Source organism: Drosophila rhopaloa, unplaced genomic scaffold (genome assembly GCF_018152115.1).
Source record: "Drosophila rhopaloa isolate 14029-0021.01 unplaced genomic scaffold, ASM1815211v1 contig_15, whole genome shotgun sequence".
Lineage (NCBI taxonomy): Eukaryota > Metazoa > Arthropoda > Insecta > Diptera > Drosophilidae > Drosophila > Drosophila rhopaloa.
This window is the reverse complement of record NW_025335028.1, coordinates 15,694-43,628: the sequence shown is the minus strand read 5'-3', so window position 1 is coordinate 43,628 and position 27,935 is coordinate 15,694. Positions and strand designations below refer to the sequence as shown.

General features: G+C 37.0%; 5 protein-coding genes across 5 annotated transcripts; all 5 read left to right on the top strand.

Moving 5' to 3' along the window:
• Window positions 1-7,783: 7,783 nt before the first annotated feature.
• LOC108044801 lies at window positions 7,784-8,371 on the top strand. Its single transcript, XM_017123944.2, has 2 exons — window positions 7,784-7,852; window positions 7,913-8,371. The coding sequence occupies exons 1-2, from the start codon at window positions 7,784-7,786 to the stop codon at window positions 8,369-8,371; spliced, it is 528 nt and encodes a 175-aa protein (XP_016979433.2).
• Window positions 8,372-8,612: 241 nt separating this feature from the next.
• On the top strand, window positions 8,613-9,218 carry LOC108044799. Its single transcript, XM_044456647.1, has 2 exons — window positions 8,613-8,687; window positions 8,742-9,218. Exons 1-2 carry the CDS (start codon window positions 8,613-8,615, stop codon window positions 9,216-9,218), a joined length of 552 nt encoding a protein of 183 aa, XP_044312582.1.
• A 1,514-nt stretch (window positions 9,219-10,732) lies between these two features.
• Window positions 10,733-11,221, top strand: LOC108044805 (the record flags this gene model as incomplete). Its single annotated transcript, XM_017123949.2, has 1 exon — window positions 10,733-11,221. A coding segment is annotated over one exon (489 nt), but the record flags the coding sequence as incomplete, so codon positions are not given.
• Window positions 11,222-11,577: 356 nt separating this feature from the next.
• Window positions 11,578-12,048, top strand: LOC108044803. The gene has a single exon (XM_017123947.1). The coding sequence runs from the start codon at window positions 11,578-11,580 to the stop codon at window positions 12,046-12,048; it is 471 nt and encodes a 156-aa protein (XP_016979436.1).
• Window positions 12,049-13,937: 1,889 nt separating this feature from the next.
• On the top strand, window positions 13,938-14,855 carry LOC108044804. The gene is made up of 2 exons (XM_044456649.1): window positions 13,938-13,959; window positions 14,374-14,855. Exon 2 carries the CDS (start codon window positions 14,385-14,387, stop codon window positions 14,853-14,855), a length of 471 nt encoding a protein of 156 aa, XP_044312584.1. The 5' UTR covers window positions 13,938-13,959; window positions 14,374-14,384.
• The last annotated feature ends 13,080 nt before the right edge of the window (window positions 14,856-27,935 follow it).

Here is a 27,935-nt window from a genome sequence, read left to right as displayed (position 1 = left end):
TCTCTTGTTCATGTACACAAAACGAGCCTTCAATCGGAAGAGAAGAGCGAGTGAATTCTTGAGATTGTGTGGGTGGGTCTATTGGGAATTCTCACACCGGTGCAGATTCCTCTCAGTGGCTCACATAGATGGATCAAGTGGGTTCGGGAAATCGGATGGGTAGAGTGCTAGCTCAGAAGCACGAAGACATTTCATAGAAATGGAAGCCATCGTGGAATAAGAATCAGCCTAATGGAATATCTGATCATAATATTGGATAAGAAGTGGTGGTGTTTATAGTAAAGGTTGTTTTAAGCCTAAAACGTCGCTAACGTTTTCAATTACAGTTAATATGCAGTTGTACAATGTTGTTTAAGTACTTAGATTCACTAGAAAAATCTTAGTTAGATTCAAAGTTACTTCCAAGGCGCAACAAATTTCGTTATAATATTTTTTGTGGTAATTTTCCATTTCCTATTATCAGTGTTGTTTACTGTTTTTAAAATGGATTTTGTAGTCAAGAGGGTCGCTGATGGAATTTGTGCGGGGAAGAGTGGGAGGCAGAGGCCATGTGCAGGTAGTCTGGGAGAGTGAAAAAGAGAAAAAGATGTATACCGTCAGCAGAAAACAAAGAGCGAACCGGGTTTGATTGGTACTCCTCGATCAGCGATATACTGCAATAACCGCATTGCAATCGAACCTTTTGAAATTTTGGCGCTCCTTTCGATTCGGCGCGTCAGCAATTCGATTCGGAGTAACATAATTGGAGTCAATCGGTGTATACGATTTATAATTTATTTCTAAATTTTGAATTGAAACATTTAAGGAATTTTTAGAGTTAAACGCAAACAAAATTTAAAAAAAAAACAAAAGTAAAAAATAAAAAATAAAAAAGCTTTCACTGGCGAATTAGGTAAAGAAGTATATTTTGAGACAATGATCTTTAAAAATTGTAAGTAAACATTAAACATTCGTTACGTACTTGCCCTGATCAATGTAAAACGATATTCCGAGCATGTTGTGAGTTTACAAAAAGAACCAAAACCAATAAAATATGTATAAACCTTACAAATAAAAGCCAGCTTGCAAAAAGATTTTTTAAAGATTACAAGTTTTGAGAAATGTTTTTCTATTTTCGCATCCCTGACTGTCGGCAGAGCTTTTGCGGCTGAAAGCTGTCTCCCAAAGTCAGCTTGCAAACAGCTGATTTTGATAAGCACCGCCTTCGCCCACGCGGCGTGTTTTCCTTTCTGCTTTCGCTCCTTTGCTTTGCTTATGCTTTGCTTTTGGTTTTAGCGCTCCTGTTCAGTTCAAATTTAGCAATGCGCGCGTGCGGTTGCTCAGTGGTTGAAAAATAACGGTGAATGTGAACGGTCTCTGAACTTGGGGTTTATTTATTTGTCTTATTGCCCCGATGTTCTGGGTCTAGGGACCGCGATTTGTCGTGTTCTCGAATTCTGGCTAACTGCACACCTTGGAGGAAAAACTTTTTCCGCGAAAACTTTCCCACTTGTTTGCTTATGTGTGATGTCTTCGTGTGTGTTTGCGTTTGCCAACTAATCCAAATATGTAAGACTGCAAGCCAATCATCTTCAACAGTATTCCCACTCCAAAAACCCAAAAAGTGATCTGATCGGCTTCCAAAAAAGTTTTTCCTCTGACCAGATGTAATAGTAAATGCAGTAGGGGCCGCGACGATAAAGTTATTTTTCGGGTAGGCGAAAAGTTGCGAACCAACCAACTGTCCTCATAAAATATGCCAAGACATTTACATCGCCAGACCCAACAGCTTTAAGCCCTCTGGCACCCGCCCGCCATCAAAGTGTTAAAGTGCTATAAAAAAGGTACGAAAAAATACTCCCTCGACGGCCATTGAATAATGCATTCAATTACGAATGTCACCAAAATAAAAAGCAAACAAGAATTCATACACTCGTGAAGAGTACATGTGTTTATTCATATTCGTATACGGTCTGGTTTATTTTAGCTGATGTATTTGAGGTGTCCTTTCATAATTAATATTTAAAGTAATTAAAGGGCTGTTAAAAATATAATGCTTATTGTGAGTCGGAAAATTTAACATATTAATAAAACTTGAATACGTTTTTGTGGTTTATTATATTTACAACTATTGAAATTTTACATTACGTTTTATTCTGGCTGACGCTGACATGATTAAAATTCTAAGTGGTGCTGAAAACTTATATTGAAAAGTTATGCTTTTTTTGTAAATTGAACGAAATATAACTCTTAAATGATACTTCCCAATCCCCATAATAACTTGCTTTATAAGAGCTTGTATTAAATGCATTCAGTTTGTGAACTCCACGGGCTTTATGACCATCGATTATCTCTCCAAATTTTGTATTTAAACTTCTATACTTAACACTACTTCAATACAATTTTGAGAGAAACAACGTTAAAAGTCGTTTGCTTTAGATTTGTTTAAATAAAAAGCGATCAATACACAATGACTTTGAGTTTAGAAGGATTTTTAAAGCGGTAACTATTCGCCTCAAAGTCTTTTGATGAAAAACCTCCACGTAAATGTTAAATTAATAAATCAATTAAATATAATTAACAGCTCATCCGAGATGATTCAAAGGCAGTAAGGTGACAGCAAACAGCAGCAAAAGAGCATTAAAATTGAAAGTCAGCGCTGGGACCGAAAACCGTTAGACAGATCAGACCGACATAAGCCTTAAATATTTATAAAACGATTAAGTAAACTTTTTATTTTATTTTGCGTTTTCGGAAAGCGCCATTTGCACCCTCCTTAACTTTTTATCCACCCAGCACTTCATGCAATGTTAATTTTAATTAAGCGGCGTTGCGCAGCTGAGAAAAGAAGTTGGAAAATAAAAAGCGGGATTAAATCGAAAAAAGTGGGAATATGTGAGAGTGACGGGCGGGACAATGATAAAAGAACCAAAAAATAAAACAATAAGTCAGCAGTTGGTTGATGAGCAGGTGTGTGGCGATGTAAAGGACAGGAAATGCGGATTTCCTTCGCTGTGGAGAAAAGCGGGTCAAGTTTTTGTTATAAAATATTCCAAGTGTCACAAAAAAAATCCAGCAAAAATAATAATAACGAGTGGATGTAAAAGGGGGTCGGTCGGGCAGACCGCGGATGCGGCTTGTTTAGCAGCTTCGGGGTCCTTTAGTTAATACTTGTGCAACAAGAACAACAACAAAAGTTACAACAAAAACAAAACCAGCAAAGACAACTGGCGACGACTTCTTGCGGGACATTGTTTAGGCCAAAGAATAATAAAGACTTAGGAAAACAAAGACGGCAAGAAAAGCCTCCCTTGCTTCCAGTGTTGATGATGAGAAAACCAGAAAATACTGGAAACAAAAATGTTCTACCAAATACTGAATGCTATTTTTATTATATTTTTATTACGTTTTCGAAGCAAATAAAAAGAAGAAATATTTTTATTAACCCCTCGATTTTGGCGGCAAATTGAAAATACAGATTTATAGTATGAACGAGAAAAACAGATAAAAAATCTAAGCAATTGTAAAATTGAAATAAATTTATGTTGATTATCATTCTTAACAAATTCAAAAAATTAAAATTTTACTATCGGTAACAAGAAGCTACTTGCACAATAGAAAAATTTGCTCAATGAGGAATTATATAGAAATTACTAGTGGCTTGTAAAAAAATAAAAATGTGCCTAAAAGTATGCTGTAAAAAATATATAACGCGAGCAATCTATTCAACTCTAGGCTTCCAAATGTATTGCAGCTTACTTTTTTAAACACCATCAATGAGGCTTGATAAGCAAAACAATTATTTCATATTATTTCCGTCAAAAATGTAAAAAAAAACAGTTTTTCAAGTGCAACAAAGAAAGGTTAGGGCCAACTGAACGGGACACGCGAGAGCGAAAGGCTTAGGAGCACAGGTCTGGGCAATTATTGTTGATGAATACACCCACACAGGCAGACGCACACTCGCGCAGACCAATAGAAAATAGGGGTTACACCCCTGCCTCTTCGGGCACACGCAAAAGTGTAGCTTTTCTTTTTTGGAAAATAATGGAAAACGTCCCTCCTTCCTGTGCATGGAAAACAATAATTTGTTATCCGCTCGGAGATCCTCTCACTTTTGGGCCTAAGAGCAGTCTATAAATCACAAAAAACCGAAAAATATCCTTCTATGCGTGGGCTAGCAAATCGTTTTGTGTGCCGGCAAAAAGATAATTAAGACATTATGGCATATCTTGGCATGCACAAATAACAATGGGAAGCCTCGCTTAATGTGGTGGTATTTCATAAATAATGATTAGAAATTAAATGGGTTCGGCACGGTGCAGGAAGCAGCTCCATTTACTACCAAACAAATTGCGAAACTAACGAGCCAAATAGGACGAAATAAATACTAGATTAGATTAGTTTCTGCAGGAAGGAAATTAAATTGAACTGTTGTTTGTGAATATAACAAATAATATGCAGGAATTAAATACAATAAATCAAAGCAAACAAAGCCCAAAAATTTGGTTTTATCAATGAAAACAAAATAGCAACGGTGTACCGTAAAAAATTCTGTAAATTAAAAGAAAAGGTAACGGAAGCTAACTTTGGCAAGTCGAAGTTTTAATACCCACTCTGATTTTTAAAAATAAAAACCAATTTTTGCCTTGTCACGAAAAGGAAAGCGCAATTATGTCTTGTAAATTTTGAAGAATATATGTATATTTTATTCTGCACCTATGGTTCTAAACACTAACACTAAACACTGGTCAAAAACCAGCAATTTTTACAAAAATTTAACAATTTTGACCAAATTGTTCCAAAAGAAGCTATTAGATAAATCCTTCCAATCTGCCAGGGTATTAGCATTTTCAAACACAAAAAGTGGCCGCAATGAACATTTGTTAACATATTAATCGTTTATTATGGCAAAAAGTCAGACATCAAAAAATTTCTTGCCACAAAAAGTTCGATGGAATTTTTGGACAAATAAATGTAAATTTTACAGTTACAATTCACATATTATATCTAGAAAATACAATTTTTTGATGCCTTATAAATTATACAGATGAAAACTATGGGATAATTTAATTATTATGTTCGCTTTTGCGATAAAATGACTGCAAATGCTTGCTTCCTTTAAGACACTTGTTTGTCCATTAATTTACGCTTGTGCGGGCTAAAACTTTAATGCCGGCAAAAACTATAAATCTAATTGAAAAACTAATTTGCGAGTAGCCTAATGGTGGGGGAAATTCCAGCGCCAGCGACAGATGCTGTATACAAATTTGTTAATTTCGCCAGCGCTAATTTGCTGTAACTAATTAAAAAACACTTTAAGTAAAACATTTCCCAGTCGCATAAATATGCCAAATGGTGAGAAGCGCTCCGACAGAGATACACGGCGGAGTAAATCTAATTAATGTGCGAAACAAACGGGCGGGAAATTTATTTAGCGCATTCGCGGGAAGCACAGGACACCTGGCCCCTCTGATTGTCCCCTCTTTATTTCGTCCTGGCGGCAATAATTGCGTACATTTTTCACAAACAGACAACAACAAGTGGTGAACTTGAAGTGCCTTCAAGTGCCGCCAATCTGTGCGCTGTGTGTTTTTCCGTCTGTGCGATGATTTGATTCGGCTCCTTGTACTCCTGAAGCATCAGCATCTATATATACTTTGGTATACTATGACTATGGCTATGGCTAGCTTCCACCTTTCTCACTCATGTGTCCAACTGTCTGTTTGCTTATCTGTTTGTTTGTTTGCTCGTCCTTGGCGCATGTTTGCGCGTGTTGTTTGAATTGAATTTGTTGCCCTTTGACGTGAATTGGATTGCTGACAGCCGGGATTTATGGGCCAAGCTGAAAGGTTTTAAAACTGGAAAAGCAATGCGGTCAAATCGCAAGTGTGAGATAGAAATTACTTGCTATTTTTGAGTGGTAATGTGGAAGGGTTTCTTATCAATGTTTGCCCGGTTTTTTAATCAAATTGATTTTTAACCTATTGAGAAGTTCACTTTGAAAAGAGTACATTTTGTAGAACTTAGAATCTGAGATGAGATTGAATTCAATTTTAGCTGTCACAGAGGCTTGAAAACATAAACAAGGGTTTTACAGTATACTATAAAAAGTATAGCGGTATTAATAATAACAAATGAATTTAGGAATCTAAAGATATCCCGGGCACCACCGAATATAAATGTAATATTACAGCCATATAAATGTTGGGCTCATTTATTGTCCTCTCTTTATTGATTTCCTGTATTTCCATTTTGTGTGCATACTTCCAGAGCCATGTCCGAACCGAGATCGATACACCTGCACGCACCTGTCGCGAGACCGCTGTAATGCTAATAAATTCACCGGTGCCATCGGTTTAATTAAAGAACCGTCAGAGCCGGACTCCGCGGAGGGTCCTCGACCAGGCTGAAGAGGTGCCGGGGAAAGGTAAGGGCATTGTTCGACCAGAAGGACACTCGCCAATCTGTGGACGCGCCTACGCTCGCCGCGGCCCAATCGGGCCACTGGCGGCTACCTGCTGACGGGCACAAGTGCGCCGCGCGACGATGAGTTCGTCACAGGACGAAGGCATCTCCAGGAGCAGGGCAAGGATAAGGAGTGGCTTGGGCGGCGGGGCCATGCCGATGAGTGTTTAATTAATGTGACGGACTTTAGTGATATTCGAATAAGTGAAGGGGCTGGCGAGCCAGTGGCAGAAACCATCGCCGAGCTGCGAGTGCCGACCATAACGACCACAAACATCAGCAACAGCAACGCGAACAACAGCAGCAACATCAACAGCAACAGCAGCAACATCAACAGCAACAGCAACAACATCAACAGCAGCAACATCAACAGCAATAACAACAGCAACATGTCGCGCCTTATACAACCACGATATCGTTTTCGAGATCTTCTGCTCGGCGATTTCTCATTTAACGATGACGGCGAAAGGTAAGTGAATTTGTCCATTACATGACATTGCGCATACGCCCCACTGACTGTGCAGAAGTTACCGTGCCACCAATTTGCCCACTCGTCCAAAAATAGTCTTTTAATTACGCTCGCCAACTGCAATCGGCAAAATGATTTGCCCCATGCTCTATGTTGTTCAGCTGGCGATCGATTAATCGATTTTCTGCAAAGGGTGGGGATAGCACCAATGTCCTGTCTTGTGAATTATTCAAGTGAAGGCTTAAAGCTCGTTAAGCTAATCGAAGTCTAAGAAAAGGACAAGCGGTTGACACCAGTCGTCCGGGAATACTTGAAAAGGTCGAAAAATTGGTTGGGGAATTAAGAATCAAAGGAAAAGATTTTTTTTAATAAATGTTGCATTTTACTTATCAACTATTTTTTATCAGGTCTTCTATATTGAACAATAAAATTGTTTAAAAGAGTATTTGAAAGAAAATTGTTTTAGTGTTTATGAATAGTGCAAACATGCACTGGTCTGTTGTATTTTTGTAACCTGTTACCCCTCTCACAATGAAATTGTATAAAAAAAGTTGACTATCTCACATGAAAACCTGTCCAAAAAGGAGAACCCCTAAAACCAATCAATATCCACAGCTCTTACCGTTTTGTTTGAGTGCCAATTCAGTGTATGGAAAATTACAAAAAACCAAAGTGGATTCACGGCAAAGAAGGGGATGCGAATAATTTGATTTAGCTATTGTTTGCTTTAACCTTAAAAACCAAAACCATATAGCTATTGAACATATTCAGCACTTTAACAAAATAATTGCGATAATCGTTATGGATTGCTTTAGTTTGTTGATCACCGTTGAACGAAAGCTAGCTAAATTTAGTAATAGTTCAATAATGGCCCCGTACATATCGATCTATGTGAGTCTTTGCTTGATTTCGATGGGAATCAATGCACAGGAAAAGGTGTGTGATATTCGAAATTTAGAAACCTAAAAAAATATATAAAAATCCTAATATTTTCAGGGTCACATCCCTAAGGCCGTGTGTATAAGCCAGGAATTGAAATACGATAAGAAATTCCTTGAATATTTTGGCTTTGCTTCTGAGCAATCTGAAATGCTAATGATAAATTCAACACAGTTGATAAAAACTATATTCATGGATAATAGCATTGTTAACGAGGACATAAACAGAACAGTATTCAATGTCAAAAACTTCGCCATCTGCCCTTTTTTAAATAATCGTGCGCTTTACAAGCTTTACTCGGCGTTCTATGACGAATTCGTGGGTAATTCTACTGTGATTAAGTGTCCTATAAAACCAGGCGTGTACTATCTAAAAAATTGTATCCGAGAAGTGGTAGTGCCTTCATTTCATCCTTCTGGAAATTTTCGTTTAAATGTCCACATAAGAACAGAGAAGGAAGGATCTATTGTTATGAAGATCATCTGGAGATATCGTGTTATGCGTACAAAAAATTGATTTGGCTTAACTTTTGGTGTGAATAAAAAACAAAAAGGTAATATTAAATAAACTGTCACCTGGAAATAAAATATAATTTTAAAATGTTTGGCAATCTAACGACGTATGTAAGTATTGTCTGATCAAAACATGTTCTGCTTATAATACTCATTAACTTAGCGCTTGAATGCCACAATTAATAGGTCATTAATGAGAGAAGACCAAACCAAAGCGGAAATTGGTTTGTTTGATTAGTACGAAAATGTTTTTTAGGTTTGGAGCATGTTCGTTTGCCTTCCTGTGGATAGGTGCAGTTGTTTTAGCTGTGGATCAACAGGTAGTTATATTATTTAAATTCAAAGAATATTCTAATTTCCTCGATGCACCACAGCAACCGCCAGTTTTTAGAAGGGGAGGTTCTAAGTTCATCATGGAATCTTTGGTGACCAGTTGTGATCACGTCTTTGTGGACTACTTTCGAAAAGTCCCCGACAAGCTGGACATCTACACCTTCCGTGTGGTGAAACTGGCATCAACATTTTCCATCGATATAGCGGTGAGGGTCCTAAAAACAAAGAGAGTAATGTACAAGGTGGACAACTTGGATGGCTGTCAGTTTTTAATGAATCCCCTGATGAATCGCGTTTTCGGATCTGTGTACAAGCGGCTAATTGTGAATGGTACTTTCTTTAGCTGTCCTATAAAGCCGGGAGTCTATTATCTTAGGAATGAGGGCTCTGTGGCCATGCTGCCCACTTTTCACCCTCCTGGAAGATATCAGATCACCATGCGCGTCAAGATGCATGAAAGTCGCGGCCCCTTTGTGATGGAGATGCTGTGGATCTATAATGTAGTTCGTATAAAGTAAAATGGGCTGTTAGTGGGATGCACATTTAATTGGTCCTTCAAAATTGAAAGCGAATTAACTTACCTCTTTTCGGCAGTTGTATTTAATAGTAATTTACGTATTAGCCAACATGGCAATAAATAAATGTAGTATCTTCCAAAATAGAAAAACTTTTCTTTTCATGAATATATGATGAATATATATGATGAATATATATAATGACTATATATATTGAATAAATATGATGAACATATATGATGACTATATATATTGAATAAATATAATGAATATATATATTAGAAGTTATTAAAACATCACGAAAAACATGATTGCACATTTCACATTTCACATTTTTTTCATTTATATGCAAAAAAATGTCTGACTATAACTGGATTTTTCCCGACTGCGATATTAAGTAATCTTCCACCTGAATGATTGGGTTGTGGTCAATTAATAACTCATCAGTGGAATTGTGGTCGAGGAAATAAAATCACTAAGCCAGTTGTGGCTGCATGGGTTTCAGAGGTAATGTCCCTTTTCCTGCTTTGCATGCTGTCTGTGGTAGAGTAGTTGACCTCAGCATCCTGGGACTTTACATTCGAAATTCCCGCTGAGGGAAACACTACGCTGCTATACACATTCCGAGTGAAGCAATTGACCCCAGCTTTCACCATGGATATTACAATAAAAATGCTGAAAACACAGAAAGTACTGCTGATGTTGAAGGCGTTAACGGCTGCGAGTCCCTTAAAAAACAGGTGTTTTTTAAAGTATTTAAAGTTTTCAATTGCAGTCTCTTTAAATAACTTATCAAGCCCATGGCTTACTATTTACTATTTTAAACCTGGACGCTTTCAGCTGATTAAAACGGCGGAAAGTAAACAGACGTTCGCTATGGAAATGATGTGGATGTATTAAAATGTGCGGGTCGAAAACATTTTCTTCTTAGCTGTATATGTATTTTTCAAGTGCTCTTCTTAAGTCGCCTAAGCTGATAGAATATTTCGTTGTGAATTGCTCATTCGAAACGTGGCTTGCACCCACTACAAAAGGCAAAAAGGAATTTCAGATTCCTGGGGACAGGTGCAGATACTACTTTTTTAATGTATTTCCAATGTTATATATACTTTAGAATTACTTATTTAATTAAAAAAAAAAATTGATGTCATTATCAGATGGCATTTTTAAAAAACGACATAGCTTCATTGTTTCTCAAACCCATTTAAATCGAAATGAAGAATTTGTTTTATATTTTTTAACTGTTGTAAGGGTACATAATCTTCGGGTTCGGCATTTACTTTAAAAATAAAATAATTGTGTGCAATTAACGATTTTTAAGTAAACTCTCCCAATGAATGAGTTTGTGGTAGTTAGTTAAAGTAATAGGTCGAAAAAATATAATTTTGTCAGTTGTGACTTCATGGCTTTTTGTGGCTGTTCTGTTTTTTTCATCTGTCTATTATGCACACTCTGTGTAGTAGCAATAGAGAAGGTATTCCCAGTCTACTAGCTGTAAATATAATTAAAATAAATATGTATGTTTCCCACAGCCAATTGTCTTCCAAAAGGGCAATACGAAGTACATCTTGGAATCCCTGGAAATGAATTGTGATCATGATTATGTTACGTTTTTTCATAACGTCGCCAACTCGAAGGTGCTACATACTTTTCGAGTGGTAAAATTAGTCTCTGCCTTCACCATCGATATCAAAATGAAAGTTCTAAAAACACAAAGAATTCTTTACAAATTGGAAAACATAAACGGCTGTGAGTTTTTAAGTAACCCGGTTCGTTTAGGAGTAATAGGCGAAAACTACAAACATCTCGTGGTCAACGGCAGTTTCTTTAAGTGTCCTATCAAGCCGAATATTTACTACTTGAAATCCGAGAACATTTTGTCGCTTATACCAAACATACATCCACCTGGACGCTTTCAGCTGTCGCTTCGAGTGAAAGTAGCAGAAAGTTCTCAGCCGTTCAACCTAGAAATGTTGTTGAAGTACAACATTATTCGCATCAAGTGATTTTGTTTTAATTTTTTGGACAAAAATTAAAGAACATTAAATGGTTTCAAAATGTAAAATGCATGAACTGATTTTCATTTGATCATACGTAATTTGTTCACAATTTCATTATAAAGTAATTGCTACCAATACGTTTTGTGGTCAATTAATAGCTCATCAGTAGGTTTTTGGTTGAGGAAATAAAATCATTTGCTCAGTTGTGGTCCCATGGCTTTCAGTGGTTGTTCTCTTTTTTCTCTCTGTCTGGTTTGCATACTCTCTGTAGCAGCCATCGATGAGGTATTATAATCTAATTTATTATTATTATTCCAAACAGTTGATATAGATCCGCAAAATAATTGAAATTTCCACAGACAATGGTCTTTAAAAATGGCAACATACAGTTTATCCTGGAGTCTCTGGAGACGTATTGTGATCACGATTATGTGGAGTACTTCCGAAAAGTGCCGAATACGAAGCTGCTCTATACTTTTCGAGTGGTGAAATTGGCCTCTGCTTTTACCATCGATATAACAGTGAAAGTGATAAAAACGAAGAGAATTTTTTACAAGATGGAAAACATTGCGGGCTGTGAATTTCTGAACAATCCCCTGCTGTTCAAAGTGTTTGGCGAAACCTACAAGCACCTGGTGGTCAATGGCAGTTACTTTAAGTGCCCCATCAAGCCGAAGGTTTACTATCTGAAGAACGAGGCCACAGTCTCCTTAATCCCTAGCATTCATCCACCTGGACGCTTTCAGCTGTCGATGCGGGTAAAAATGGCGGAAAGTCGTCGGCCGTTCGTTATGGAAATGTTGTGGAAGTATAAAATTGTTCGCATCAAATAAAACCATTTGCATTTCGGGAGGTGCGATGTGAAAATTGTCAAAGTTGCTTAGACGCCGTGTAGTTAGCAGTCATTACCTCATAAGATGCTCATTCGACGGGTGGGTCACCTGCATTACGCCCTAAACTGCTCGTGGGTAATTCGTGGGTAACTCCACTGTTTTTAAGAGTCCCATCAAACCAGGCGTCTTTTTTCTCGTCTTTAGTGATCCCGTTTTATTCTTCTGGAAATATTCGCTTGATTGTGATCTATAACGTTGTTCGAATAAAGTAAAATGAGCTGTTTATCGGGATGTTTTCTTAAAAATGGATGGAGAATTAAAAAAACTTCCTTCAGCAATTGTTTTGCTTCAAAAGCATATGAATGGATTTTAAACATAATCATGAGCTAACATTGCAAGGATTTCAGAAAAAAAATGCACTATCCTAGTTTTTCACGCATAAATTTTAAAACTGATTGGAACATTATGAAAAACATGAAGGCACATTTGAAATTTTTTTTTATTTTCATGTAAAAAAATGTCTGACCATAACTGGATTTTTCCCGATTATATTAAGTTATTTTTCACATGAATGATTGGGCTGTGGTCAATTAATAACTCATCAGAGGAATTGTGGTGGAGAAATAAAACATTAAGGGAATTGTGGCTGCGTGGGTTTCAGAAGTAATGTCCTTTTTCCTGCTTTGTATGGGTGTGGTAGCAAAAGAGTTGTTGATCTCAGCATACTCGCTTCTGATGTACTTAATTTTACAATTAAAACTCCCGCTACCTCTTGTTTTACAAAAGTGGAAAATAGAATCCCTAACCTGCTATACACACTCCGAGTGAATCAATTGACCCCTACTTTTACCATGGATATTCCAACAAAAATACTGAAAGTAGTGCAAACGTTATCGGCTGCAAGTCCCTTAACAAACAGGTTCTTTCAAAGTATTGGGCGAAACCTACAAGCGTGGTCAATTGCAGTCTCTTTAAATGTGTCATCAAGGCCATGGGTTACTACATGAAATATGAGGGCTCGGTGTCAATGATTTTAAATGACCACACACCTGGACGGCGGAAAGTCGACAGCCGTTCGCTATAGAAATGATGTGGATGTTTTAAAATGTTCGGATCGAATACATTTTCTTTTTGCATGTATTTCAAAGTGTATTTCAAAGTGTATTCAAAGTGTTCTCACATATGTCACGTAAGCTCTAAGTAAATTACTCGAAAATTGCTGTCTTTTCTTTTAATTCGCTTCATGTCCAAAGTATTATATCTATAGAATTTCAATATAAGTGTTTATGAATTTCTTTTTTTTTATACCCTTGCAGAGGGTAAAAAGTTTGCAACGCAGTGAAGGAGACATTTCCGATCCTATAAAGTATATATATTCTTGATCAGCATCACCAGGAGAGTCGATCTAGCCATGTCCGTCTGTCCGTCCATCTGTCCGTTTCTACGCAAACTAGTCCCTCAGTTTTAAAGCTATCTGCTTGAAACATTCCCAAAAGCTGTCTTTCTATTCTATATCATATAGTCTGTCATACACGATTTTTTATTAATTGTGTTTTTAAGTAAACTCTGACAATAAGTGAGTTTGTGGTCAATTAATAGCTCATCAGTTGGGGTTGACACATAGTGACAATGCTAACTTGTAGAGTGTGAGGAGGGAACTCTTATATTTATTGGGCCTCTTTAGAAAACGGCCAAAATGATATATATTTGCATTAAATTTCGCAGAAAAGTATAAATTACTTATACCGAAGAAAACGTTATAATAGTTGTAATAAAATGTTAGAAGAGATAAGGAATAAAATATACCTATTCATTTAGTGCCTGTGTAGACAAAAAGGTTATTTCCTTTGCAAAATCAGACAGAATGCGAAAAATTTAAAAAGTGTATTTATTTAGTCGAATATTTAATCAAATTTCGTCATAAAATGTAATATTAGAAGGTGCGATCGTCACGACTTTTTTACGTCGTTAAGAGGTGATTTTGGTATAAATACTTTTGACTGAAATTATATTTGTAAGAAATTATATACTAATGCACACATTTAATTTATTTCATTCGAAAGTAACATAATTTATTTAATCTTAAGTACATGTTTTTCATTTCCATTATTAAGCAATCATAACTAATATATTTTGTGGTCAATTAATAGCTCATCAGTCGAATTTAAGTTGAGGAAAAATAATTCATTTGGTCAGTTTTGGTCCCATGGCTTTCAGTGGTAGTTCTCTTTTTTCTTTCTGTCTGGCTTGCATACTATCTGTTTTAGCCAACGAGGTATTTTTATCTTTAAAGCAGTTGATTCATAACCGCAAAATAATCAAAATTCCCGCAGACAATGGTCCTCAAGAGGGGCAACACAGAGTATACTTTGCAATCTCCGGAGACGTATTGCGATCACGATTATGTGGAGTACTTCCATAAGGTGCCAAACAAAAAGCAGCTATATACTTTTCGGGTGGTAAAATTGGCACCTGCCTTTACCATCGATATTACCACGAAAGTGATGAAAACACAGAGAGTTTTGTACAAGATGGAAAACATTGGCGGCTGTGAGTTTCTGAACAATCCCTTGCTGTTTAAGGCGCTTCACGAAACCTACAATCGGCTGTTGGTCAATGGCAGTTACTTTAAGTGCCCCATCAAGCCGAAGGTTTACTATCTGAAGAGCGAGAACACAATGTCCTTTTTGCCCAGCTTTCATCCACCTGGACAATTTCAGCTGTCGGTGCGTGTGAAAATGGCGGAAAGTCGTCGGCCGTTCGTTATGGAAATGTTGTGGAAGTTTAAAATTGTGCGCATCAAATAAAAACATTTGCATTTCGGAGGTGCGGTGTGCAAATTGTCTAAGTTGCTCATACGCCGTGTAGTTAGCAGTCATTACTTCATAAGTTGCTCATACGTAGGGTGGGTCACATACACTACGCCCTAAGTTGCGTAGTTCGCACTCGTTGCTCATACGCAACGTGGTTCGCACTCACTCCCAAAGGTGCCATAAGGTGCGCTGCCTGTGTGCGTTTTTGGCACTCGCAAAATCATAACTCGGTGGCAGTGCCTCCTTTGCATTTAATGTAGCGTAAACATTTTAATTTTTTATAAGCCCGGTCGCTCCATCGCCAATTTCGCCCGGCTCTTCCCTGCTCAGCTGACTGCGACGTGCGCAAGTGGCCGTGGCTGTTGCCTTTATAATGCCACGTAGGCCCAGCCACTTGGCCCGGCCCATGGCTCCTGCCACATGGCTCATGGCCCATCGCCCACGGCTCGGGACGGCCCAGTCTGCTCGGGGGTTCTCACTGTGTCACGGATGCCTGCACGTCCTGCTTGGCCAGGATTCCCTACCTGAAATCGGATATAAACGGCTTGGCAGGCTCCAACGGGTTGTTGGATTGTTCCCCAATGCTTGGGGGCTATTACGTATGCCACACATACGTCGCGATCCGGTGCCTTAAGAGGTTTTGGTTCTGAGCCACAAAATCCACAAAGAGGCAGGCATTTCTGCACCTTTATTTACTGGTTCCACACACGACTCGACGACGGGCTCAATTTTGAATGTTATTAAGTTTTGATAACTTAGGCTGGATTGACACTTGCTGACAAATTTCGAGTTTTGGATCTTGATTGGTTATAAATAAAAGTTTATTGCAATGGGACAGACTAACTTTATGATATTTTAGTTATTTCCTAACAATTTTCGTTAATGGTGAAACAAAACATATTTTATATATATTATATTATATATTATTTAAATAAAAAAATTAAAGTTATTAAAATGTTAGGGAGAATATAATATAATTTAGTGCTGCAAAATTACTAAAGCATACCTACTAAGTAATTTAAAATAAGAAGTAATACAAGCCCTTTAAAGAAAAGAGTTACTACTGTATTATGTCGTAAAAAGAGAGTAACACAATAATCTAATATTAGGGCATGCCGTATTTTGTTACTTTACTTATGCTATCCCCGATGCCAACTGTCCTCTTAAAGAATTCCGTTTTGCTCTCGGCTTAAAGGCTTTTAACACTGTGTATACCTTTTCAGAGAAACCCTTTTTTTATGTGAAATATTTAATAACTACGCGGCAATTACGCTGTTGTTTTGAGAACGTTGACGACAGCATAGCGAGATCATGATTTATGAGTCCTTAAATACAACACTTTTATGGCCTAAATCGACCTTCAAGCCAGGGTCTAACCCAAGAATATTTAATTGCCCCTCCAAATGGCTGTGGAATTTGTGATTTTAATGACCTCACGTTCGAGCGCAGTAAGTTGCCAATTTGTTGGGCCCCGTTAACAGATGAAATTGTCCGCATTCTGGGACAAATATAACATTTCCGACCTGGTAATAAAGGTCAGAGTACGGTCAACTTAAACGTACCCTATACAACCCACTTCGGCTTCATTAGCAAACAAATTCCCAAACAACTTTCGTGGTTGTGCGCACTTGAAATGATTTGGAAAATACGCACACATTTTTGAATGAAGCTAACTAGGGCTTTGTTTACCTTTTCTAAGAAAGGGTTTCTGCCCAAAGACTTTCTCATTATATATAAGTGGTGAAATGCCCACAACAAAAATCATGAAAGCAACAACCAGAAATTTTCTCAACAAGTTTGAGAAAAAAAATGAGAAAATCAAGGGTAGAAGCATTTTTCCATGCTGCGTAATGGCAAATTACTTGATTTTCGCACGTTTAACACAATTTTTACGCGAGAAAGAAAAATCTGTGCACCTGATAGGTGGGCTCTGACTTGTCTTGGCTTTTCCGCAACTAAAGTGCAGCTTTAGCCTTCGTGAAAATACTTCAGCGTGTCCATTAGTGCTGATTATGGTGCTTACCAGAGGGGAATACATTCGCGTATAAGGGAAAATAATAAGGGCCTGTTTGTGAAATACAGTTTCTGACATTCTCCATTTACATTTGTACATCTTTCGGACACATCGCTCACGTGAGCCGACACACTTGTGTGGTTTGCCATAATAACTTATGTAAATCGCTTCCTTCTCGGATCGTTTTTCCTTTTTCACTAACATTCAACTGCAGTGCTGCCTGCAAATTTTTAATATTCTACCTGGTACTTATCAAAATTAGAGGCATATTGTTTCACGCTGATTGCATATTTTCTATTCAAAGTTATTTTGAATTTCAAGGGATAATACAAGACAATTCTTTTAATTTCCTTAAAGATGGTTAAGAATCATTTAGTCTTTAACTAAATACATTGTATAGTTCGAAAATATAACAAAGAGTTTTTGAAATCAATAATTCAAATAATTAAAATAACTTATTATTGTAAAGGACCTCCGGATAGACTTTTAAATTTAATCTAAGGATTGAATTTTTGGTATGTATTTATTTTTTATTTCACGTAAATCTCTAAGTGCACTAATTGTTTAATTCTAAACGTATTCCAAGCCAATTTTGTTCTTAATGAACAAAGCTTTTGAAGCTTAAATCTAATTATGTTATGCTGCTATGAACAAAATTTGTGTTTTATCAAAGTTTCCCTGGGATCGACTGTTTAGAATCAGTTTTTACATAATATTATAAATATTTTCCTTATCTTTTAAACTATAAATTCGCATTATAAAGTATGCTTTCTTTTTTATAATTTTTGAGTAGAAAGTGAGATAGAACCAAGTCATGAAGTCTTGTTAATAGGGGGTAACCCGTAGTCCTGTGTTTTGTGGACCTCTACTGTTCGTATTATGCGGGTTCCCCTTTATGACAAGTCGGACAGGTGCTGCTTCCTCACATATCCGAACAGTCCCGACGTTAATCCTCGAGTAGCTCCGGTGGCTAACGAGGAAGGTGGAGTGGGCTGGCTTAATCCATACGGCTATAATTATAATAGCGTTGTGTACAACGCACCCACAGGCTGTTGCCATTCCGCACTCAATAATGGATATGTCTGGGGCTGCAGGAACATGCCTCAGCCGAGGGTCCTCCGAGGTCCTCCTGTCCCATTAATGCTTGCAAAACGGGGTGCATTATGCATGCAGTTCTATATTTAGGTACCCTGGTGTTCCGCTATTAAGCCTGCAGGAGTGTTTCGACATTGATTTAACCCATTGAGTTAATATATGTATATGCAGGGCTGGATGAGATTTGCTGCCAAGGATAAGCCAAACAATTATTAATAGTTTATTGGGTGATAATAAAACGAAAATTGATTTAAACTGACCTAATATTATTAGGGTATTGTAGTTTATTGACTTTGCAATTTTTTTAAAGAATAGTTCCTGAAAGATTCATGAATGTTTTACTTAAAGGTGATTAAAAAATGTATTCTACTTCCATTTGAATAGTTTGATTGTCAAGGAACTACATTTAAATAACATCTAGATGGAGGACTAAAGCTGAAGAAGGACAATTTTCTGTTTTCAAAAACAATGCTATTTTAAATGGCAAAAATTTTAAATTAATTTTATATTAAAAATAATAATAGCTTACAATGGTGCGCAAATGGTGTCTTGATTAACTTATTCTCATTCATAAACAACCGTTTTTTGCACCTACCCTTATTTTTCCATTCTGTTTTCATGAGAATTCTTGGCAGTATAAATAATTGTATAAAAACCGTTGCGTACAGAGGCATAAACAGCAGCTATCCTGAATGCTCCTTTTCTATTTTCCAACTTTGGCAACGTCACTGACTATTTTTACACCTGGCAACAAAAAAGTGAAAGAAAGGCCGCACTTTAGGCGAGGTGAACCGGCCTGAACCCTCACATTTTCGCATTGGGCCTGAGGGCAAAAGAGCAATATAAACGGCGTTTGTGTTCATCAATGAATGAACACTCGTAAATAAATAATTATGTGTGCCACAACTATAGGCGGTGGCCCAGGATCGATGGAGGTCAGCCGAGGCAAGAACCGAGTTGAACAATTGCGAGCCATCCGAAGTGCAGCAGTTTTATTACCACTTTTGTACTGAAAGTAAAGAGCCCAAGCGATTGTGCGAATGTCTGTAATGGTTTGGGGGCTGGGGGCTTTGGGGCTTAGCGGGGAGGTTCAAGGAGTTCTACCATAAGAAAAAGTTCCAAAATCAATCAACGTGCGAAAAAGGCAATTTGTGGCAACCAGTAAGAGGCAAAGCATCAGAAGCCATAAAACGGGTCTGGAGCCAAAAAGTTTAAAAGAGACAAAACGAGTCTTTTTATGCCCTACAGAATAAAGTAAGCCAATAAATTCTAACACATAATGCAAATTTAAATAAATTTAAATCAACGGAGATGTTTTAGTCCAGCTAATAATAATAAAATGTATTTAAAAATTCTTTTTTATATACAGATTAAATTTGTAATTAATTAATTTTAAAAATTGTGATAAATTTTAGTTATTTTATATTTTTAGGATTCTTAAACCCTTTTCATTTATTATAAAATCATATTATATATCAATATTTTAGAAAAATTGATTGAATATGAATTGTTATTAATATTGTTATCATTATAAATGGCATTACCTTTAATCATAATATTGCCCTTCGCGTTTTTGAAGTGTTGTCAAAATCTACATATTCCTGACGTCATGGAGGGTATGGTCATGCTTGAAAATTCTATTATAAATAAAGTTTCCTCTCTGCTTCCTGTGGGAGGTGTTGGTGTGGGTATAAAGGTGTTTGTGTCTGGTCCTTGACTGTGTGTGTGAGTGTGCGGGTGGTGTTCGTGTGCTTTTTTGTGTTGACAACTTTTTTTTGTACCGGCAAATGTGGCGTAAAACATGAGCAACGCTTGACTTTTTGGGATTTGTCCAGGCCATTTTTTCTTCTTTCTCCCTGACAAAACAAATATTTTAGCTCGCCTGTTGGTCAATGATGCATTTAATAGCGTTCGCTTGAGCAAATTCTCGAATTTTCGGATCTCCGCGCTGTTTACTTGTGACACTGAACAATAAAGAATTTTTCAATTTCCTGCCAAGATAATTCATTGTGCGGCTGAGTGTGTGGGGAATATATATTCGAATATCAGGCTGAGGCAGGACCTCTGCCCACGTTTAAATTTAATTAGCAAACGGGCCATGCATGACTGCGACTGATGACTGACGACTGTAAATGCTGAGACGATTTTAAATTTAGCCATTACGTGGGCCGCAAAAGGTAAAAACAGGTGGGCAGACAGATATCTAGAGCTGCAGCTCACCAAATCGGATATATATATGTATCAAATCGAACCAAGCCAAGTGGAAGTGAAGGATACTGCGGCCCGGCTGACTGAATCCGTCGACTGATTGTCGGATTGGATCAGGATTCGGGCCAGCAGACAGGACAATCCTGACGGCATTAAACCGATTTCAGCGGCTTCCAATTTATGCAAATTTTAAAGGGATTTTAGGCTAACTCTGCCATTTTGCGGCAATTGCCCCGACAGACTCCGGAAAACAATAGGACGCAAGCGAAACGGAAAAATATTTATTCATCGCACCTGATGCGTTATTAATTTTCTCGATTTGCTGGATTTACAGATTGGTTTTTGGGGGAATAATAAAGTACACAACATGTTAAATTATTTGGTTTCAAAAGGTACAATATTTACATGAAATGTGATGGCACCATTTGAAGTTGTAAATAATTTAATTCGGCAGTTTGTTTAAATAATACATATTGAAACATGTGAATCAAATGCTTCTGAAGTGTGATTAGTTTGTATTTAAGGTTGGGTAAAACCATAAACAAATATATTTGCAGATGTGCATAATTTATTCTGCGCACCTGAAGCGTAATTAATTTTCCAAATTGGCATTAAATTTGGAAGATAATGAAAATATTAAATTGGGTTAATTGTTTTTTTGTCTTTGTGATAAGCCCATTGGTGGTTTATTTTCTTAATTCTAACCTAAGTTGAACTTTTAGTTGCAGTATTGAATTATTTATGGAAAGTTTATTATGGCCATTTGCTATAACAATAAAGGACATCGGTACAATATAATAATTTTATTTTTATTTTTGAATGTTATTGGATGAAAAAGAGGCAAACAATTGAACATTTCGTTAGCTGTTTTTAATGGAGTAGCTTAAGTCGTGCAAAGTGCTCTTTGTCTTAGACGGGTCTTTGAAAGTTAAGCTAGGTTATAAAATGGTCTCCGACTAAAGAGGCTTTAAGACTCGTGTAATCCTTGTTTTTGTTTTGCTAGAAGCAACTTAAATTCATTTGATAAATTAAAATTATTTTGTATCATTAAAAGGTATTTATAATATTAAATGTGCAATTAAATGTCTTGAGTTTTAAATCAAGACTTTCCACAGTTAAGAGGCATTCCTTGCTCGCCATCCAAAAACAATCCTTGAAATAAGGCTCTAATTACTTAGGAAAACAAAAAACGTATCTCTGTTCGCAGCTCATTTGCAGCAAATTGAAGGCATCACTGGGTGGCTCAAACCTCAAAGAGTTTCAATTGTCTGCGAGTTCCTTCCACTTGAACAATTAAAATTAAATGAATCGTTTTGGGTTTCGAAAGAAATGCGAACTGAGAACGCAATTGCATTTAACTCGAATGCTTGGTAATGAGTGTGGTCCCAAACTCAAGGAAATGAGCCAAATAAGGGGGAGGAAATAAGAACTACTTCCAATAGTTGACTTAAAGTTTGTCAATTGAATTTTTAAAAATGCACAGTAAAAGCATATACTGATTTAAGATCACTTTCATGGAACGGAATCCATTTTAAAATATTTATTTTTTAATAAATAAAATATTTATTTTAATAAATAAAATATTTATTTTTAATAAATAAAATATTTATTTTTTAATAAACAAATAAATATTTTACATCCAATAAATAATAATAAAATTAAATTAAGTTTAGGCTCGAATTTAAAAATAAAAGTATTTTGTTCTCGGTCGAGTATGTTAGTTCATTTACTTATGCCCTTTTCTTACACTTGCCCACACGAATATGTATTCTTCTACCGGCGTCTATAAAAATGCTACCAAAATAGCCATGGAAAGTGAAAGCAAACATTTGGTCAGCCAGGAAAAGTGTTCGACAATATCGAAGAGGAGGCAAAAACAGAAGAAAAAAAAGCGGTAAAATAAATAGAGAAGAGTTTTCCTTCATTTTCCTTGATGTATTCGCTGTTGTTGTACACTTGTGACAAAGTGCACTGCGGAACAACGGGTTTATTTACACTTTGGCTCCTCTCGAGGGAGGCGTTGACAGTGGGCGTGGCAGGTGTACACAGGGAGAAACAACATGGGCAGTTCAACCCGAGAACCCTCTGACGTGTGTCCTTCACTTTTGGGTCAATACAGACAGGTAAACGAACGCATAGGACACCCACCCAATGGTCCATTGCTCCTTCGGCGAACTCTTGACTCCCCTTCCTCCGCCTCCTCTCCTCATCTGCTTTTTCCCATCTCTCGTGCAATTTCCTAATGGACCACCGTTTTAAGTTTCAACAACAAGACACAGAAATGCATTGTCAGTCGAACAGTGCGAAACCCAAAACATTTCGAAACGGAGACAACAGCAGTCCAAGGACCTTCTCGGAAGGTTGACATTTAAAAGTGCCACGCCCCCTAGACGGTATCCCCCAGATGCCTGACCGGGCATATCCACGGCTGACTCATACATCAATTACTGTCCAACCAAATGGCGTTCAATTAGCCCAAGCGGGCCAGCCACTTTCTACATAGCCAACCCCAAGGATCTGAGGGCCCAGCGTCGAGTCTTATTCAAAATTCAACAAGGCAGGCTTCAGTGTAGGTACAGTGAAGACACAAACAGAAGACAATTGAGATTCGGTTTCAAACAACCTGAATATTTGCCTAAGGGGTAAATCCATTGAAATGTAAAGTGATCAAAAGTATTTAAAGCTTGAGATGCTATTGATATTATTATTTAAGCAATTGTTAAGATTAATATAAGCTTTTAAAAAACGATTTCTCAATAAAAGTAAATTTAAAGAATTACGAAACCATTAAAATGGGTTTTATAAATATTTAACAACATTTAAATGTTTTTAATTTGGTAATATCAGATTGTATAAAATTGACAACAATTTAAAGAGCTGTTTGGGAAATGAGTATGTTTCCAACTTCGTGTCGCTTAATTCCAAAAGCTTAATTTTGGTTGGAGAAGGCCAACAACGAATCAAATTTTAAAGAGGCAAGTTTTTTATTCATGACAATTAAAGCTGTAACAGACTAGCGAAAATTGTTCAACTTAATAATTAAGCAACACACGTTTGTGGAAACACCTGTGCCTGAGCACGTAAACATACCCACAATAAGTAAAATGTTGTTCATCATAAATGGCTTGTGCTGTAACTTGGTGTATCTTTTAACCAAGTTCCAGGCACGTTTCGTCCTTGCATAATTGAGCAAGCTGGCTAGGGTCTCCTCCCATTTCTTTACTTGCGATTCCTTTTTATTTTGGTTTCTGTTTCTGTAGCTGACTTAGATTCGCAGATCACGAAGGAGCGGAATTGGGGATGTGGTTGGGGCTTTAGATTTGCAGGAAGCTTTAGTTAATTGATCTGACAAGGAACGCGACGTATTTGGGGCCTGGACAGAATGCAAACTAAATTTGATGTGTCAATCAAAATTTGTAACCAAAAATACGCCTCCGTTGAAAGTCCCAAAAGTCGGAAAAAACACACATGAACGAAAACAAATATTGACAGTCACAACGGGCAAACAACAAAAAATTGTACTGAAGCTTTGGCAATTGTCGCGACTCGCGGGAAACTGCCACGACCCGTCAAAAAAGAAAGCAAAAATGAAAAAGTAAGAGTATAATAAAAAAGGAAAATACGTGAAATGTTACATAATTTATGCCAGCAGTGCGAGCCGTCCTTCTTTTCTTTTTTTATCCTCGGTATCAGTATTTCAGTGGCAGCAAGAGCCCCTTGCAGGACTCGAATAAATATGCAATTTAGTTTAGGCATTTGAATATTCCCCTTACCGAGCGCCGCCTTTCAATCTTTTGATGAGCCAGTCGAGTTGGCAGCAGCTGCGTTTTCCGCTTTTCCACGATTTTCACGTCCTGCGATTCATTGGCAGCCTGACACTAATGAAAAAAGCCAAATCGTGTCGAATGCTGCGAGTTCGAAGCAATTGGGTAAATAATTCTTACCATCAGGAGTTTCTCTTCCTCAAAATTGTTTATAGCCTAAAATAAAATATTTAGTTTAGGTTGAACACTTCGCCAAATTATTAATTCTTATATCAGGTTCGAAATGTATCATGAGCAAGATTAAAGTTGTAGTATAGTTTCCAAGAACATGATTATCAGAGGAGCTTATAATTCTTTAATGAACAAGGAAAAAGTTTCCTAATTTAGCATATCATGTGCTGGCCCTTTCGTTGCTAGCTATTTATAAGTTTGTTCCGAGTAATTAATTTGGTCAGATAAACTGGTTTCTTATCATAAATCAAATTACTGAAATTGATTTTTACCATGTTACATGTTTTAATTACATTTAATAAATGACCTTAGCGCTGCGTGAGTAAAGATTATGTATCTAAAATGTATTTACGGATACATTAAACAAAAGTATTGAATATAAATAAAAGTGTAAATAATATTTCCTTTTTAATCCTTATTTTCTAAGACTTAATTATTATTTTAAAGGTTTTCATCGATAGAATAATAATTTTTTTGCTTATTAAATTTAAGCTTTTAAAGAGAAAACACCCCGCTATGTTGTCTTACTTTCTTGTCATAAATTATTAGTTTTTTATTGGTTCCTTGTTTGACTAATACAAACACCGAAAACTTTGCGTGCTAATAAATAAAAGAACAGCACGAAAACACCCCTGTCAGAATACAGTTTACCCTTAAAGTTTTGCTGTTTTGTAAAGCCCTAGCAAATAAATGCGTGTTCGTCGCTCCTAAAAAATTGTGTCAGAAATAAATACGAATATGTATCTGCTAATATACACCCATATGCATATTTTTGAAATTTAAATGGACAGCAGAGAGCGAGCACAACCTATACCTGTCATCCGACTGAAATGCAATCTCAGTCGGCAGTCCCCAGAGGTAGAAATCCATTCTATTGCAATTCATATACATTTCATCTTTGCAGCCTCACTAAAGTTTCTCATTTCATATGACTCTTGGGGGGCTATAAATATCACAAACATTTATTTGTTGACATCTCTTTTTTTTACGATTTTATTATTTTTTGCCACTGCGTGCCAATTTATTTATATTAATGTCCCAAGTGATTTCGGTTTCCCATATCAACAGGGTCACATCTGATGGAAATGCAGTGGGGAAGGGACTTTGGCCTTGGATATAATCTGTTTGTGGGTTTTAGGCTTCCTTTTCAATTTTAATAAAGCGATTTTCAGGGTAAGACAAATGACATGTTCAAGGTAATAGATACTTAAAATCGGTTTATGTGATTTCAAAACATTTGAATTTTTCTTATTTCTTAAAAATGAAAATGAAATTCTCATATATTAAAGGACAAATGTTATTTTTTAGTTTTTTCTGTTGGTTAAAGATATTATAGAACGTATTGGGATGCTTATTTATATAGGCTTATTATTATTTAAGTTATTTTGTAGTAAAAGTGGGGAGTGTCTAATACCTCTTTAATGGGTATGCACTAGTTGTTTAAACAAATTGGTTTTCTTTTGCCTGTCAAGAATGTTTTGAGCTGTTTTTTTGTTTTCCGGCTGCTCCTGTTGGCCTGTTCGTGAGTGAATTCTTGTCTTTGCTGGCCATCTCTGTTCGTTTTCGTTTTGTATTTATACAAAGAACTGTTGAAATATTTTTGCATCATTGCCTGGCTATCTTTCTGTGTGTCCGGCCAGCTATTTTGCTGTTAGACCATTTCTCTTGCTCCCCCAATTGCTTGGATCTGACAGTCAGGCAAGCCGCAAACTAAATGATAGGCCTGGGCCAAGGCTCTGGTTTTTTTTAGCTGGGAAAATCCTGCACTCCGAAGGAATGTGGCATGTAAATTCGTTTTGACATTTTAATTACGCTGGCACCAAAAGCGGGCCTATGTAAGTGCGTACGTGTAGCTGGCTGACACATTAATGCATTCCGGCAAGATTAAGCAATCAGAGAGCGCTTGAACTGTGGCATAATTGGAGCAACCTGACAGGCGAACTGCCATCGGGGGAGGTGACTGAAAGACTCCATTTAGGCCATCAGCTAGTGGCTCGATGGCCTGGTTCCATTTCCCCCATCACTTTGGCACTTGACTCTCGTTTAGCGCCGAAACAAGTTACCCACCAAAGTTCCCTCTTTTCGGCCCATCTTAACATTCTAATTTACTTTTATATTTTGTCGTGTTGATTGCGTTGCCAGGCGGCGGATCCATTACAGGATGTGTTAGTCGCCTGCCACCCTTATCACAATGATTTTGCTGCCGACGACAAATTGCCGGAAATTGACAACAAATTTCCAGCTCACACACGCACTTGTATGGGCACATAAGAAGCCCATTTACTAATTCTTCGGTCCAGTGTTTGTTGAGGATTCGCTTGGCCTGCTCCTTGGCATATCAATGGGGCAGCTCCAAATATTGACCGGAATGTGTAATCGAGTCAGGGACAACTTTGAACTTTGTCAAACCCTTTGAAAGTTTTTTGTAAGACCCTAAAAGCATATAATGCAAACTATTTCAAATATGATTAGGGCTTAAACTCAATTTGGTTCAAAGGCCTTTACCAGCCTTTATTCACTTATCTCTAAAGCAATCAATTTTTGCATAATTTACACTTTTGGCCTAAAGTTTAAATATTGTAGTTAAAAAGCATTCAAAAAGTCTGAACTATCCGAATTTGGCAATTTCTTGCCAATAATAAAATTATATAATGGTTCGTTGATCAGCCTTATAAGTTTAAATATATTTTAATATACATATATAGTTTCTTCTAAGCATTAATTAATAAATTTGGTTTTACCCACGAATAATTTAAACTAATTTATTAAATTAAAAAAAAACACTGGTTTCAATATAAAGGCAGACTTTATTTAAATAGTTTCAAACAGATTCTTTATATTTCGCTCAGAAGACCACATTTCATATAGTGAAGCATGGCAATCCTTTGTTCTAAGCCTCGGTCGATTTTCTATTGTTCAACAAAAGAGTATCTCTATGCCAAATTTAAAGCTGGATTATATTGAATATTAAAGCGGATTCTAATGCATTTTCGATAGTAAACCGGCTGCAATTGAAGTTAGGGGATTTGCATATAGAATGAAGGATTCCGAAGTGCCCTGAACGCGCCACCCATCCACTCAGCCGCTGTCAGTTGCACTTTTGTTTTAGTCCATAGACCTTGGTTTATACATATATTAGTGACGGGCCGAATAGAATTCGGGTTCATCAATCACTTATGGAAATCAATACGCTTCCCATTATACGCAGTTCAGAGTGGGAGAACCTATTGTACTTTCATGTTTTTGAATTCCCAAATGAATTGATGACGGGGTCGGTGGCTTCTGCACCTCATTTTTGCTTTTCGTTCTTTTAGTATGATTGGAAGTGTTTAAATATCTCCATTCCTATGTTTACTCAGCCACTATATGTGGTTAGTTGAAACGTGCCCGAAATATAAAAATAGTGTAAAATGCCTCAGGGGAAAGTACAAATCCCTAACAGTTTCTAACTTAACAGAACTCTGACAGCGCTTGCAGTTTTCCCAACATTCCCCACAGATGGTGCTTTTCTTCATACTTTTGTAGACTTTTCTTTTGCTTTTCCATCTGACGTCATGAGGCCACTGCTGACGTCACAGAAAAGCTTCAATGTTTACACGGAACTCAGTGGAATGGAATGGCGACCTGCGTGTTTCGATTCCACACGTGTCTTTGGCGCCAAATTTGTTGTTTGTCATTCTGTTTTGTTGCTCTCCTTCTTCTGGGTTACGGGACCAAAAATCGTAACGCTTTTTGCCGGAGAGCAGAAGCGGATTGCTCTTA

What these genes read in the sequence shown, in the direction of transcription:
- LOC108044801 (XM_017123944.2), top strand. Translation starts at nt 7,784, where the DNA reads ATGGCCCCGTACATATCGATCTATGTGAGTCTTTGCTTGATTTCGATG. An exon ending in GAATCAATGCACAGGAAAAG is followed by an intron (nt 7,853 to 7,912) that starts GTGTGTGATATT and finishes TAATATTTTCAG; the next exon opens with GGTCACATCCCTAAGGCCGT.
- LOC108044799 (XM_044456647.1), top strand. Translation starts at nt 8,613, where the DNA reads ATGTTTTTTAGGTTTGGAGCATGTTCGTTTGCCTTCCTGTGGATAGGT. An exon ending in TTTTAGCTGTGGATCAACAG is followed by an intron (nt 8,688 to 8,741) that starts GTAGTTATATTA and finishes GATGCACCACAG; the next exon opens with CAACCGCCAGTTTTTAGAAG.
- LOC108044803 (XM_017123947.1), top strand. Translation starts at nt 11,578, where the DNA reads ATGGTCTTTAAAAATGGCAACATACAGTTTATCCTGGAGTCTCTGGAG.
- LOC108044804 (XM_044456649.1), top strand. Translation starts at nt 14,385, where the DNA reads ATGGTCCTCAAGAGGGGCAACACAGAGTATACTTTGCAATCTCCGGAG.